At 33.4% G+C, this 17,484-nt stretch overlaps 1 protein-coding gene across 1 annotated transcript; it reads right to left on the minus strand.

Annotated features, from left to right (window-relative positions):
- Window positions 1-6,434: 6,434 nt before the first annotated feature.
- On the minus strand, window positions 6,435-11,991 carry LOC149553636 (transmembrane protein, putative (DUF1218)). Its single transcript, XM_089789039.1, has 3 exons — window positions 11,775-11,991; window positions 10,943-11,148; window positions 6,435-7,002 (listed from the first exon to the last, which is right to left on the minus strand). The coding sequence occupies exons 1-3, from the start codon at window positions 11,868-11,870 to the stop codon at window positions 6,771-6,773; spliced, it is 534 nt and encodes a 177-aa protein (XP_089645165.1). The 5' UTR covers window positions 11,871-11,991; the 3' UTR covers window positions 6,435-6,770.
- Window positions 11,992-17,484: the final 5,493 nt, after the last annotated feature.

The raw sequence follows: 17,484 nt of genomic DNA on the forward strand, positions 1-17,484 counted from the left end.
TCTATCTCCCTCCCTCCCTCCCTCTCCCTCTCCCATCCCCTATTCTATGCCCCTCTATGCATCCTATCAGACATATGCTTTGAACTCCATCTCTCTCTCTCTCTCTCTCTCCCATCCCCTATGCCCCTTTATGCATCCTATCCCATGTATGCTTTGAACTCCTCTCTCTCTCTCTCTCTCTCTCTCTCTCCCCCTTGCTCCCTCCTTCCTTCCCTCTCCATTCTCCTCTGTCCATTTCTCCCTCCCTCTCTCCCTACCCCATCCCCCCCCCCTCTCTCTCTCTCTCTCTCTCGATATATATATACACACACACACACACATATACATATATGTATATATATACATATGTATATATCTATATATTTGTATATGTATATACATACATATATATATATGCTCTTTCCCCATTCCCTTCTATCTTTCTATTCTTCTCTGTCACTCTACATCCCTACTCTCTCCCCAACCTCTCTCTCTCTCTCTCTCTCCTCTCTCTCTCTCTCTCTCTCTCTCTCTCTCAGTCATTACCCTCTCTCCCTCCCTACCTCTCTCCTTCCCTCTCTCCTTATACATCCTCTCTATTAAAATTGAAGACTTAAATAGTGTGTACGCACTATAGCGCGCTAGCGCTATAGTGCATACACACTATTAAGTCTTCAATTTAAAAAAGGTTTAAATAGCATGCACACACTATAGTGTGTACGCACTATTTAATGAATTTAAAAATGCTTTAAATAGTGTGCACACAATATAGTGTACTCACTATTGCATGCATGCACTATCTAAAGCATTAAATACCACCAAGTCTAAGGCTTGGATTTTTCTTGGGGATCCAATCCAAAGGTTTGGAGGCTCTAAACTGGTCTGAGACGTGTTTTACAGCAAGCATACAAAAAATACTTTTTTTTTTCTTCTATGCTCTCCTTCAAGTTTTTCTGTGGTTGAGAATCGATAAAATTAGGTTACACAGAATTATAGATCTCTATGTTAGCTATATAACCATATAATTTATTTCAAATTCCTATTATTTCAAGCCTTTCAACTATAGTTTCTTTTGAATGTATGTCCAATTTCTCTCAAAAACCAACGTGTACTAATTTGGGTGTAGATTTTAGCTTGTTTGTCAAATTTTGCAAAAAGTTAGTTTTTTAGAAACCAGACTCCATTCTACACACTTTGAAAAAAAGAAGTTTTTATTTTGGATTAGTTCTCAATAATTTCTAGGGAAGCACATAGATATTTCACATTTTTGGGATTTGTCCACTTACAAAATTCATAAAAAAATACACATTATAAAATTACCCAAAATTTTTGGGATAAACTACATGATGTTAGGTAACTTTTGACTAGAGCGATTACAGAATTTCAAACTAAAAGTTAAAATTTTAGGGGGCCCACACTTTGCCTTATGTTATGTTTTTTCTGTTAAAATAGTACCTCTTTTTGTGGCCCCCTATTTTGAGGACCTAAAACTAAACCATTTTGAAAAAAAAATTTAGTAGTTTAGAAACTAGATTCAAAGGACTACTACTTTTACTTTTGTCATATCTTAAAATTTTGAGCGTAACTATCTTCAAACTCTTGTCAAAGTTCATAAATTGCTGATTTCAAAAAAAAAGTGTCCACTTATACCCCCCCTTTTGGCACCACAGCTTGGTGCACTTACCCCTCACTCTCACTTGTCAATAATAGTGGGATAAATAATTTATAGGAGGAATCATTAAAATGGGAACCAATTTTTGAATAACATTATAGATCTTGTCTACAATCAAGGGATGTCGTATTAGGAAACAATGATCTAAAGTGGAAGTTATGTAACAACCAATGTTGATGATATTATGTTACATAAGTGGAGGGATATATCTCAAGACGTAACTCCTTCAAACCAAGTTATTTTGAAATTCAGTCCATTAAACCTAAATGAGAAAGATGATAAGGTTATTTGCTCCAATAATAAATCATATATTGTTAAAATAGGGCATGGACGTCTCCTTACAAATTGTAAAATCCAATCTTTGCTAGTCTCACTTAAACCTAAGTGAAAAGGATGGTGAGATTAAATAGATTTTATCCAATAGTAGATTATATATTGTTAAAATATGGCATGGATGTCTTTCTACCAATCCTAAAGATCCAAATCAACTAATGACCAAATGCTAGCATAAAGGTTATTTTCCCAATGCTAGGAATATTTATTTGGCATCCATAAAAAGGGAAAGTAGTAACAAGGAATAGAATTTAGAAAATAGATTTCAAATATTGTCCCATTTTAGTGCCCTTCATTTCTATATAATGATGACCAGTGAAAATGCATTTACGAACTATTCCTTGGTAAAAAAATGCTAGGAAATTAACCAACATAATCTTATGCTACAACACATTTCTTGGAAACACTTATGCAACTTTTCAAGCATTAGCCAAGAGGTAAACTTAATATGATATTTTCATGCTTATTGAACATGAATCTTTCATTGTTGATATGGACTAGTTGGAGTTGGAATATAATAGAATATTTTTATGAAGGGAATGAATGTTGGAGGTGGTATATTGTCATCAAAATAAAAAATAGCAATTATAAAGTAATTATGAGTAAAATATTCTCTAAATCATTATGGAGTAAAATATTCTCTAAATCATTATGGAAGTGTACACACTTTCTTCATACATGAGAGATATGTTAAAGAGTTCTAATAAATCCATTCCCCTTGTTGATGAGGTCTCAAATTATATCATTTCCTCAATCGATCATTTAGAGCTAAATAGACTCTACTTCTAAATAGCTTATAGAAATTAAATTTCAACAATACATGTTAGCAAAATCAAGTTAATTTTTATTAATTAGGCAAAAGGCTACAACACAACAATAAATGATGAATCTCTCGTACTTAATAAATAAAGATAAGAAATCTCATAAAAAATATCAAAATTGAAATAGTTGAATTACAACTAGTTAAAGCTTAAAACCTTGACAACATTATTATTGATGACAATCTTATTTTTATCATGCTCTATACAAAAAATATATATTAAAAAGTTATAAATACATTTAAGAAAAGATTTCTCTATTTATCATTCTTAGCAATAAAACAAATTACCAATTATCTATCAAGCAAGGCATTCTCAATTGAAAGAAGTGATTGTCAATGGTAATATTAGACGATGACTAGATTTCCAAACAATATTGTAAACTGAGAAAAGAGGGGTAAAAATTTATTAAGACAGAAAGGAATACAACAAGGAGAGCTCAACAAGGAGCTCGATCCTGAGCAACAAGATCATCAAATTCTTGCACCATCTCAAAGGACAGTTGCCTCCTATCCCTAATATTCCAACTCGGATCATGACTAGAAGCCCATTTGGCTAAACAATCAGCAGCTCTATTCCATTCATGAGGAATAAATGTGAACCTAATGAACTGAAAAGAGGTAGAGAAGAGAATAATCTACTTAACAACAGTGGCCAGCTGCCAACTAAAATCCTCAAGCTCCTGCGAAGAAAGCATGTTCACCACCACCTGGGAATTAGACTCACAAATAATCTTACTCCATCTCCGCAAACAACATTGTTCCACAACATATAAAATAGCCTGAGCTTCCATAAATTTTTTAGTGTAATCACCCTTATGAATTGAGAAGAAAAATTTAACATCCCCAGAACTACAACGAGCCACTCCCCCAATACCAGTAGGGCCAAGATTCCCACGAGAAGAACCATCAGTGTTAATTTTCAGAACTTCACAGGGAGGAGGAGTCCAATGCCCATCCCAGTTAACCTGACCCTTCCTCTGATGTTGAAGGTTCCTAGACACAGAAGGAAACCTTTGAGCTGTAGCCCCATCCTGAAGATGAAAATTGAGGCAATTACAGATAGCAAGATCAACCAGATCCATACCCCCATCAAGCTCACACTTAACATGAATAGTTTCTTGAAGAGAATGTGATATCTTCCACCAAAGATGCAAAACACCAAGCCGAACATCTTGGAATATGTGACGATTCCTCTCCAACCAGATATGCCAAAGCATGAAAGATGGGCTAGCAATCCAAGCAGCATGGAGAGAAGAAGACTTGGAGGGAGCACTGCCCAAGTGGGCCCAGAACTCAGGCAAAGAGGAAGCATGCTTACAAGAGCAACCCCAAGTGCTCCACCAAAGGTGCCATATCTGAGTAGAATAGGAGCAATGGAAGAACAGATGGGAGACAGACTCCTCTCCATTACCACACAAAACACAACAAGAGGGGCCCTGAAATCCACATTTACAAAGATTATCCCAGGTAAGACAACGGTTGTGAGCCACTAGCCACATGAAAAAATTGCACTTGGACCAAGAAACTTTATTCCAAACTTGCTTCCACCAAGGGACCTCAGCATCCCCAAATAATTGTCTAGTTATCTCCTAATACCCAACAGAGACATGATATTTACCAGACAAGGTATCGCCCCAAGCCAAAACATCTAGACCAAGCAAAGAGGAACACTCTTTAGAGGCCAAAATTTGAGAAAGCTCCTGATGATCCATGTCTGTACCTTTAGGAGGCCAATCAGAAGAATGCTTCCATCTGTAACCAACAACAGGTCCCAATTGATAAGGAGTCTTGTAATGAACCACTTTATCCCATCCAGCAGCAAGAAAAGAGTCACAAAGAGACTGAAGATGAGGGTACATGGATAAAATGGAAGGGAATCCATCCCAAGCATCAGACCAAAACAAAGCCTGAGAACCTCCTTTACATATCCGGAATAGACCCCTCTTCACCAACATCGCACCTGTCTTCAAAGTATGCCAAACCATTGAGCCACAACCTTCAAGAGGAAGTGCAGAAACAGAGCAAGGATCAACACCATGAAAATATTTATGAGTGATAAAACGAGCCCAAAGTTGATGTTGTCCAGAGCACCATCACCAATAAAGTACTATGCAAATTACCACTCCAAAGGAATTGCCAGGAAAGAGCATCAAACTCCTTAAGAAAGTAAATAGGAGCAGCCTGAACCATGCTTCTATAAGTAGGAAAAGCTTGGATAACAGCTTGAAGAAGAGTAACCTGGGCAGCAGTAGAAAGCCATCTATGAGTCTAATGATTTACCTTATCCTGAAGCTTGGTAATCAAATTTTGCCAGAAGAGATGTGGCTGCCTAGAAATAGTAATAGGAATGCCAAGATAAGTCAAAGGAAGTGACCCAATCTGAAACCGTAGGATACCAACAATCCTGTGCTGAATAGAATCAGGAGTGTTAAAAAAGTAAATGGAAGATTTGTGCTCATTAACTTTCTGGCCTGAAGCTGCCAAATAAACATCCAAAGCATATCGAAAGGCTTTAGCTTCCTTGATCCTAGCAAGACCCACAAGAGCAGAATCATCAACAAATTGAAGATGGGAAAGAGAAGGTAAGCCATTACCCCATCGCCAACCTTGAATAGAATTCTGGGACACTTGATACTTAATGAATCTGCCTAAGCCTTCAGCCATGATGATGAATAGATATGGGGAGAGAGGGTCACCCTGGCAGAGGCCTCTAGAAGCACCAAATAGTTGAGAAGGTTGACCATTAATAAGAATAGAAAAAGAGGCAGAAGTAACACAACTCATAGTCCAACTCACCCAGTCAGAGCTAAATCCAAAAGAAAGAAGAATACTCCTTAGGAAACTCCATTTAACTCTATCGTAGGCCTTAGTCATATCCAACTTAACAAACATTGCTCTCTCCCTTGAAGTAGCCATAGAGTGAATAGCCTTAGTAGCAATAACCACCCCATCCAAAATTTGTCTGCCAGCAACAAAACCACCTTGTTCTTCTGAGATAATAATGGGAAGCCACCTTTTCATTCTCTCAGCAATCAACTTAGTAATAACTTTGTAAACCACATTACATAAGGCAATTGGTCTAAAAAACTCCAATTGATTAGCACCCTCTCTCTTAGGAATAAGAGTCAAGAATGTAGAGTTCAAAGCTCGAAGCATCTGCTTGCTAGCATAGGATTCCTTAACCACCTCCAACAAATCATGATTAATGATGTCCCAAAATTCTTGAAACTGGAAAGCCATCAGGACCAGGAATAAAAGTTAGTTCATAATTTCCCAAAATAGGAATTACTTCCACCTAAAAAGATCAGTCCATCGGCCTTTAATATGAAATGACTTGAGGCTTCATCCATCCACTTTCGAAGTTCTCTCTCATTTGTATTGTATCATGGAGCAAATCTTACATATAATATCCAATGTAAAATACACAAATCTTCACTATGAAGCTCACTGTTCATTCCATGGAAAGAATAGGAAATGATTTCAACTCTTATTCAAATTAAAACAGCAATAGATTGAAGACCACCCCAATCAAGTATGAAAATCCAATCAAGTATGAAATAAAATACAAGAAATAAAAATAATAATTTGAAATTGAATTTGCAATCTCAAACACTAGCTTGGCAAGCAATATGATAAATCAATACTTGAAATTCCATTATACAAACAAAAATTATTCCCACACAGCAAACCCACATTTCCCTTCACTCTACAATTTCATCAAATCTCCATAGTGGGTTTCGAACAGTAAACCCCTAATCTAATTCAAGAGCGAATGAGATGAAATAAACACATAACATACAAATTGGAATCCCTACTACGTAGTAACTTGTGTGACATTGGAATTCCTACTACATAGTAACTTGCATGACATTTTAAAATGTTTCATACTCAATTGAGTAGAATTTTCCCACAATGAAGAAAACCCTCTTCAATGAATTTTACAAAATTGGTTAAAACCAATATGGCTCAGTAACTACTGCGCCCTCTGTCTGCCATGGGCAAGCCTCTCATGTTTTTGTCAGGACCGATAACTGCTGTGGCTGAAACATAATATGCAGTGATAAGAGCTCCATGCACAAAACACAATACTCCTCCATACCATAAAAACTTGTGGCGACTTAGTGAACAAGTAGTCCTTGAATGGTCATTGTACATGGCTCCAAGTATCAGCAATGTGAATGCAATTCCAAGCATTACCCTTCAACACCCAAATAAGAAATAAATATCAGTAACCCCAAAAAAAATTGACTTATGTTTCATCTAATTAAGTGTACTTTCTCTTTAGTTATGAACTATATATTTAGCAAAGAAAAACCATGTTAGCTGATATTATAGAGATTGTAAAGACACAATAGAGGTTGCAAAAACACAACTCAATGGCCAGGTGATTTACTAAAGTTTTGACTTCTCATCAATGAAAATCCCAAATTTCATTATGTACCATACCATTCTACATTTGAATGGTTAGACACACATTTCCAAATAAATTAAGTTGTATTATTTCTTAGTAATAGATTTAACTGTAATCGATCCGAGCAGTATTCAATTCTGGCACCCTTGATGTAAAGACTGTAGATATCGATCTATATGTACGTTTACATCTAGTAACATATTAAAATTTCATCCCAGAGCAGGCTTGGACTGGTGTCTTGTTTGGCTTTGTTACAATGGATTCATTGCATAGATGGATTACTGTTATCTTCTACTTATTGTGCCAGAATCAATTGCAAACCTATTCTTCTTGGTCCTATTTACGTTTTAATGATGAAAAGCATGGATCATTTATGAAACTTCTAGACAAGACTCTATCGTCACCCTCAATTTCGGCGCTACAATCATAAAAATTTAATTAGAAGAGAGCAGTATCCTTTTATCAGTAAAACATAATGTCGGGAAGCAATATAACCTTTTCATCCCTAATCAACAACCAAAAATCGAAACAGAGACAAAGCAATAACTCAAATAACAGTGGAAGTTCATTGAAGTGCCAACTAACTGAGCAGGTTTAAGGTTAATTTCAGATGTTCTAAGAAACCTCTAACACAGATTCTGAAAACGTCTAACCTCAGAGACATCTAACTAAGCAAAAGGACACACATTAACTAGGCAGAAAATGGTTGCTAAACAAGATTAAATTTTTTGAATTTCTTACACTACTAACGTTTCAAATAAGTTTCATGTCCATGTCAAGCAGGAAGGGAGGGAGGGATCATAACATCTCTTTCAAACATGGAAGTTTCAAGCCCATCGCTCCAATCTATCACAAAGAATAATTTGAACATTTTAGTGTAAAAACTATCATACAATTAAATCTAAAAGTAATTAGAGTCAACAATATGGATTCTATAAATCTAATATCATCAGAGATATATCTACCAATGAAAATTAATGTTATATCCCTGTATAGACTGGGAAGCAAAATCTAAATACAGCATAAACAACATTTAAATGAGATATCTAAAGAAAATTGTAGTTTCTTACTATTAAATGTCCCCGTTGCTGAATTTGAGCAATGCGGCTGTTGATCGCCTTGGCAAAGGCAACTTTGGTGTTGGTATGGTGAGTAGTTTCAAAAATCAAATTGTTAGTCTGGAGATGTCTGTCAAAAAGCTAGAGGAGGAAATGACAGCTATGAGCAACCACCTGAACGATGTGAATGAGTTTGTATTAAAAGTTATGCATGTCTTCACCACCACTCTTTGTCTATTGCAGGGTAAGGCTTCTAGAGGTAACCTAGCTGAGGAGACGACACTTGGGAACTCTTCAAGTTCCTGAATGAAGAATGGGCATCTATCTTGCTATGGGGAAAGGAAATTGATGTTCCTTCTTATGTGCTGCTACCGTGTTAATTCTGCTAGCCCTAGGGACTATTATCATACTTTTGGTTTTATAATGGTTTTGCTAAGACTGCTACTGTGAACTCTGGTTATAGCAACGACTGTATAAACTTTATTTCTAGTTTAAGTACTATACTTTAATGCTTATTTATATGGACTTGTATTTTGATGATATGTGGTGGTATACTACTTTCCTAAAATCAAGTTTTGATAGAGGAAGGTCTGTCATTCTACAGTTTAATGTTCTCTATGTTTTAGTTTTGTTAATGAGTTTCTAGTGTATTCCTATTGTACCAGTCCAGCACCTTCTTACTGATGTTATTCTCAAAAACAAACATTTAATATCAAGCTTCAACCAAGAGGTAACTAACATTAAATTATATGGTTACTACATTAATGGAACTCAGAAGTACAGCTACCACGAGGGTTCCAATTTTCAACAAGTGATTGTAATATGAAGCTTGCTTGCAGGGTTTCAATGTAAATGTACATGATGTTAAAGGTAAGTGGAATTTTTTAGCTGAAGTATTGCACACACAAAACCTTTCAGTCATGTATGACTCCCCAAGAAACCCCTTAAGTAAAAAAATCATTTATAGTTATGAATGACGTACAGTTAAAAAGTAAATAAAAGCTTGTCATGTCTTTCCATTGGGGAAACTCAGTTAAGAACAATGAGCAATACCAGTTAGTCTAATGGGCTGAGCTTGCCCAGAGGTGCATCAAAAACTAATCCATGTGATTTTCTTGGATGCTTTTGAAATTAAAACAATATGGTTCACATTGAGCTTGTACCATGGATCTTGTGTGTACAGCAATAAGCATAGAAGAGTACTGGAGAATATCAAAAGTGTTTTAAGGGCCATGCTAATTGAACAAATTCTTCTATTTTTCAGTGGTTCCAGGGTGGATGACATTGAAGACAGTAAAAGAAATAAATCCAGAAAACTAGAGAGATGTTGCTCTGTAGCAAGCTCTTAAATCTGTAGAGAATTTGCATTGAAAATAACTATACATCAAAGGCAAAGGATACGTAGTGTACATAAGTGCTTGTTTAAAGAAGTTCAAGGATGTTATTCTTTCTAATTGGTGAAAAATTTAGTGCATGTTGTCCCTTATACTACAAAACCTCTAGGAATCAAGGGAAACTAGTGGGCAGTGAGCCAATGCATTATGCAAAAATAATCAAGACGGAAATGTCTAAAGAGACAAAAGGGGAAGAATAGCAGGAAACTTCTTCTACAAGTCTTAGACCAAAGATATGGTGCAGAAACGAGAACAGGAAACCATATTAGCAAGAGGGTATTGTGACTCCTTCAATTTGATAGATATATGAGAAATACAGTTAAAAATATGAATATAATATGAATATTATTATAGTTAGATATCTTTAGTTTATGATATATTTTTTAATTATGATGCTTTAAATATTCTGAAGTATATCAGAATAAGTAATTGTATTTCTTTGTTTGACAGCTGGACTTAACAGTCAGATTTGGGCACACATGGTTTGTTTAATCTTTCTATATATATATAATTGTCGATTAAATGAGAAAAAAGTTATACATAAAACATATTCTTGTTTATTTATTATTAGTATTAAGTATTATTAGTATTAAGTATTATTACTAATATAATATAAGGCAAGTTACTAAATTAATAAGTTATAAAACTTTAAACGGGTATTCTAAATTCAATTCAAATACTAAATAGTTATTAAAATATATTCTAATTTGGAAAGCATTCTTAATTCGGTCAAATTAGAATTTCCTTTTTCCAAAGAATCTTTCAATTGTAACTGGCCATGGGTCCAGTAAGCAACCATTACAGCAACTTTTTCTCTTGCAATGCTGTGGGTATGAAGCATTCCAAGTTGGGCCCGACAAATGGCAGTTCAAAACCAAGAGGGATTCTCATCAGTTAAACTATAAATGGTGGGAAGGGTTTTGTTAAACTTTTTCTGTCAGGTGTTCTACCACTGAACCTACTAACTCTCTTAAAGTTCACTCTATTTTCAGTTCAACTGTAACCGAACTTCAAATGCCAAGTCTTATAAGTGTGAAACTAAAAGACCACCATAAACTGACTTAAATGCAGATGTAAAGTACATTGTATGCAATTCTTACGGTCAAATGATGTTGTATTTTTCCAAACCAAATTATATACTTCTGAAGTCCAACAAATAAGGATATAAAGTACGTATCTTTTCAGTTTTTAAGCTCAAGATAATGCTTTAATTCTCAACCACAGCTTTGTTATATCTAGTGATGTCAAGGAAGTTAAAGGAAAAATGAATTTTACCATGAAAGGAGCAGGGTAATCCCAGCAACCTGTCTGTTAACAGGAGAATTTGCAAGCTCCTCTTTAGAGCCATAACAAATGCACCCTCCTGCAACATTGCCAATCACATGGGCTATCAGCAAAAGTGAAGCTGCTGCCACTCCCAGATGGAATGCCTCATGACTTGGATGCCTGCATTCTATGAACAAAAACCCTATATGCTTCTCCTGCATTTACATACACATACCCAAAATCAACACTTTAAAAGAGTTCAGCCATAAGATAAGTGAAAACATGACAATACTCAGCATCAACAAACCCAACTTCTTAAAGAACTATGACAATGAGTTCTAGGCTCCCATTAAACCACTTAAGGAAGTTCCAAAACCAACATTAAAAGAGCTCAGTCATAAGATATATGACAACTACACCAACAAACCCATCTTTGTAGAACTTCAAAAAAAAATTGATATTCTAGGTTCCCATTAAGCCCACACAAACAAATTCTATAATGAACACTAGAAGAGTTCAGCTAAAAGAACCCAAGATCCAAAAGATTACAATGCTTTGCACCAACAAACCCAACTTTGTAGAGCTAAAACAATGGTGTACTTGGCTACCATTAAGTCCACTCAAACAAGCTAAATGATTTGTAACGAGATAAGAACATGTTCTTGGCTTCTACTAAACCCACTCAAACAAGCTCTATAATCAACACTAAATGAGTTCAGTGATCAGATAAGAGTATGCAAGATTGAAAACATGACAATACAACTATGTAGAATTAAAACAATGGTGTTCTAGGCTGCCATTACATCTACTCAAACAAGTTCTATAGTAGGTAGATTTATACCTTATTCTGGGCATTATTTGCATGGAGACCAAGGATTCCTGCTGCCACATCCAATGCCACAACAAAAATAATAATTATTGCTCCTACTAACTTCATTATCTTAGATCTAGTGCTATATTTTATCTATATTTGTTCTTCTCTCCTGCTCTGCACACACAAACAAACCCCTTCCTCAGTCAGAGAATGAACTGTTACAGCTGCTGCTAAGAAACATAGTGAGAAAGACATGGAAGGACAAGTAATTATTTAAATTTGGCATGCAGTACTTGGAATAATTGAAGGTCACACAATTCTAAAAGTAGTCGGTTGTGGTGCCAAAAGTAAAAGTGAAAACCAGTAAGACAAAAGCAAAACATTAAACTTTTGGGGAAAAGAGAATAATGGGTTACTTAGGAACAGTGAAGATCTCAGTTGTTAATGAAAAAGCATACTGTGGGCTCATTTGGAGAGTTAAAAAAATGGGAAACTCTACCATGTTCTTGTGGGGAAGCATAAACAAAAAGATCATTAGTAATGAGTGTAGAATGGAAATAGAATGGAATCACTTTAACTCCAAACAAAAGTAAAAAAATGGTATGAATGTTAATCAATTGTAAGATGTTATTGAGGTTGTTCTTATCGTTAGGATGAAGAAAAGAGTCTACAGGATCCAAAGTTGGACAACAGGTGTAATGACAGTGACAAGGGTATCCTTTTGGCTTTCACTTTACCTTTATTTTTTATATTTAATTTTCAATATTCTTATCTTCCTTGGAGAGGACCTTAAGGTCCAAGATATCTACGACTTTACATGCAAATTCAAGTGGGAACATTACTGCAAAATTGCAAATAGTCTTGAGAGATTATTATTGGAAGCATTTGATATCTGTAAAGGTGAATCCTGTTCACTTCATTTTATTCTATGCAGAGATAATTCTATCTTTTAAGAAGATTAGGAGTGAGGTATTGTACGAATAGTATGCTTTTGTTTACTGCAGATGTATGGGGATAAGACGGATGATGTGGAATTGTTCTGTTTTTCACTAGTGTTGCTCTTGTTATTTTATTGTTTTTGTTAATGGATCAACTTTTTATAGATAAAACCTGTGAATATTGATGTTTGACTTGTCAAATCATTCTTAGTGATTTATCATATAGAATCACCATGAGTAAGATGATGGAATGTGAAATTCAACAGTCATTTGATTTGATTTATCAAATAATATGTCGTTGTCTTTCAGATTGGATATAATCTTTACGGTGAACTATCTTATATTTGAATCTCTATTTTTTCAGTTATTCTAAATAAAAATAAATTGAGAAATTTTATAAACATAAATCATATGATGAATCACAGCCAGTGATTCAAAAAATTAAACATAAATTCTCGCAATGTTTTATCTATAAAGGAATTGATTCATGGAAGCATTGAACAAAAACTATTCCACAATTTTATGCACAACTAATTCTGATCTATCTGCATTCTTGATTTGTAGAAGACTTAATAGAACTACAATATATTATTGTTTCTATTTTTTAAGCTTTGCACACAATACCCATTGTGTCCTACCTTTTGTGTTATGTATAAATATTTCTAAATTATTCATCAAAATTTTTTTTTTTTGAGATTAAAACATATAAAAGCTTTTTTTGCTATCTATTATGGACTGACCAGCTTATGTTGATATTTTTTTATAGAGAATAAATGAGTGGAGGATATCCACTTTATTAGACCAAATTGGTGGTATTCAACCACTCATCTATTAAATTAGAGATCATTTATTTCATTAGACATCACTTATTATTATTTATCAAGACTATTTATTATTAGGTGTTAAGCTTGAATAGACTTGAACCTAAGATCTCCCATATAAAAATAGTCACAATTTATCTATATGATGTAGGCTCTTTACTATATAAATAATTCAGTTTTATTAATAAATAAAAATAAAATTAATTTCTAAATCTTTTAAAGTTAATTATTTTCTAAAGTATTTTTATACATTTAATACAATGCATAAATTACCATGAGTATAATGTTACATACCTAAATCAAGTTGTCATCCATTTTTCTAATTAATATAACAATTGTAGGTGTATTCTAATTGAATAATGAATGTCCATTATTTGTGTAAAAATTGAATCAATTAAACATTACTCTAAATATTATTTCCTGTATATTATCTTATAATATAAATCATGTAAAAAAACAACTAGATAGTGACAAATAGCACCAATTTGCACTAGCTTTGGATCCTTCCCCAATCTCTACCAACCCCCATTTACTTCCATCCTCGTGCACTTTCCTAAATTTGACCTTATATCCTTCTCATATTTGTACCTATCCCCACACATGTAGTATAATCTAGGAAACTATAGCTAATCTACATATTTTTTCAATTATGAAAGTGTGGAGTATAATCTAAGAAACTATATATAATCTACATATTTTTTTAATTATGAAGGTGTGGGCAAGACACATTGTATTGAATAGTTTGTGCTTCTTAGAAGCTATTTGGAATTGGACCCTCTATATTGCCTTATTAGCTATATTCTATAATTTTTGTATAGGAAAAATTTCTCTAAATTTACCTATTTTAGAAATTAATTATCTTAGGAACAACTTTTTTTTAATTCAAAGCGTTGTACAAAATATTTTTTATATAATCCTAGAATATAGGTGTCTAATATTTATGGACTAATTGGAAGAATGCAATCTATAGAATTAACATTAAGAGATAAAGGTTTTCATTCATTTTTCTAGGAGAATTAGGTTCCCATCATATAATATTGTGTATACTCGCAAATTTATTCTATCTCAATTTTCATCTTCCCCAACATTTATGCAAATTATCACATATGAAAAGAATTGAGTCTATCCTCTCTGATCTAATGTTGTTATATATTTTTAGCTTTCATTGTGACAAGAACAATGTCTATGGACACTTGTGGCATCTATCATTCATTCTTCTTCACACATTTATCCCTTTCTTTAAGATTCTTGTTTTTTGAATTCAACATTTGAACATGTGCATTAGTTTCAAAAAAATTTAAGATTGAACACAAGTTCATTTATCAAGAATTCATAAGTCACCAAATTGTATACATTTAATGTACAATGGATAAATCATCATGAGTGTTCAAGTATCGTCCATTTTAAATATTAAATAATATTTTTAAAATAATTTTATAAATATAGTTATATCACATTGGATTAATAAATTCATGATATATATGTAATACAAAATTAATTATACATTAGTTCAATTATTTGTAGACCTTGAAAATCACGATTATTGCATATGAATTCTTATATAATATAAATTGTAATGATAAATTTTGTATATTTAGAGAAATTATTATTTAGTTTTGATAAAAATATCTTAGTCCAATTTTATATAGCGACAAGTGACATCAATTTTTCTATATTTTTCTTCTTCCTCAATCTCTTGTAACCACTTAATTATGGTCTAGTAAATCTTGTGCCCTTTTTCTAAAATAATCCAATTAAATTCAATAGTAGACTTAATTATGCACAAAAATTAACTTTGCATAATTAATATTCAAAATCATATCAAATCCTAAGTTTTGATTGCCTGTGATTATATCATTTCCTAATCGATTTAATTAAAAGAGCATCCCCCTTTTAATTAAATAATAAAGTCCTCGTTCATGTGCACACATAAGTCAATTTCCAAAATTAAAAATAAAAAGAAATTAACTATGCTTTAAGTGCAAATAATTTTTGGAAGTTTCTAAAACTGAGAACACAAGGATCAAGAATGGAAACATCTCCATCGTTGCTCAACTTTGCAATCTAATTGTCTAAATGATAATTTGAAATCTATAAGTTATGCATTAGCCTTAGTTCAAAGGATCTCATTTTCATTATTGTCATCTTTTTGGTTTGATTTTTGAACATCTAACATCTAGCATCATAGCTTTGTTTAATCAATCTAGTTTGTTTCATTACATAACATGTAGCTTAATTACATCTAGAGTAATCTTAAATAGTTGGAACTCAATTTATTTTCATAGCTTAGCATATCAATCTAGTCTAATATAAATCCATATTATGAAGATTTTAATGGCTTTGCATAATTATTGCATCATTTCTCTTGGAATCTTCCATTTCATTGTGAACCTTGTGAAGTCTCATTGTTGGAATCGAAGAGAAAATAAGCATAGATTTCACACCCTTTGGATAGGAAGCTATAAGTCAGTATGATTAATCATGATCTTAAATGTAATAACTTGTATAAGTGTAGTGTAAGGCACATTTTCACTGACACATTTTTGGCACACATTGTGGGGCTAGAACCAATTTCTAGTTTCACATTCTTAGTCTTTAATTCAAGTTTTTGAGGCACATGTATGAATTTTTGTATGAAGAAAAAAAAAAAGGACATGTGATAAATTTCCTCATAGTTTATCATACTTTACTTTTATACCTTATCGCACTCAATTCAGTATTTTATTGCACCTATTATAACCTTGTATTGTCTCTACATGTTTTATCACATGAATTTAAGGGTTTTATCACACAATAATTTTTAGAAGCCCCTAAAGTGTCATTTCTCATGGCTACTTAGTGTGGGAAAGGATTTTGATGACCAAGCCAATTTTCTAGGGATAAGCATATTTTGTCTATTTTATTTTTTCCATCTACCTCTATCACACTCATCCTACTAGGTTGCTTTTTCCTTGGTATGAATGTTTTTGACTATTATCGTCTTTGTGTCTTCGAGCCAATAGAATAGGAGTCAAAACAAAAATGAGTGCAAACTGATACATCTTAAACTTGTAAACACGTCCCTTGAGAGAGTGAGTAAACTAACTTTTCTTGGTGTGTGTGTGTGTGCACTCCAAAACTATCTTTATTAGTTAAAAATGTTGTCAACAAACTGTATAAATATGTTCAAACATTTGAAACAAAAAACAAATATGATCTTTTGGAAAAAAATTGTTCAAATTTTGTGAGTGTTGGATATCTCATTACATGTCCCAATAGGTGAATCATATGGTATAATATAATAGACTTTTCCATTATATTGCCTACATAATATATTTATATTGTCTATCTTATAGAGTTATATCATACATAGTACACACATATCATCACATCACATACTTCTAGAACACCCTTCATAGTGTTTCATTGCATTATCTAGACTTTATCACACCTAGTGTAGAGTTGTATCACACAATACAACTCTCTAGCAAAATCTTTTGCACAGATCCACAAATCTGATTACTAGCAGTTTGATCTTTTTTGTACCCTATCATGTAGTCTATGATAGTATGTCTAAAGTTACCTTTCACTAGAAAATAACTTGGGTCTACTAACTACTATTCTTGGTTAGTGAGTTGCATCGCTTGCTTTTGTCTTCTCCTATCCAATCTATCTCATCTCTTACTTTCTCACAAGTGTCAAACATCATGTGTTCAAGCCTTAACTCAAACATTCCTTATAATGTAAGTCATCTCATTTTATTTCATCAACTGTCAAACTTACATGGGTCTTACTTACCAAACAAAGAAGTCAAGAAACTCTAGTTATCTATTATCTTTTGGTACACTTTTTATACCTATACGAACTAGGAGTCAGAGGAACCAAGGAGGAAAATCTAGTGTTGTTGACAATATTTCTATCGATATTCAGGTACTTGGATAGTTAACCCATTAGTTAGGTATCTTTCAAATCTAAATTCAAAGTCATCTATGTCTTTAG

Source organism: Cupressus sempervirens, chromosome 6 (assembly GCF_028749045.1).
Source record: "Cupressus sempervirens isolate cs-2001-9-10 chromosome 6, ASM2874904v1, whole genome shotgun sequence".
Classification (NCBI taxonomy): domain Eukaryota; kingdom Viridiplantae; phylum Streptophyta; class Pinopsida; order Cupressales; family Cupressaceae; genus Cupressus; species Cupressus sempervirens.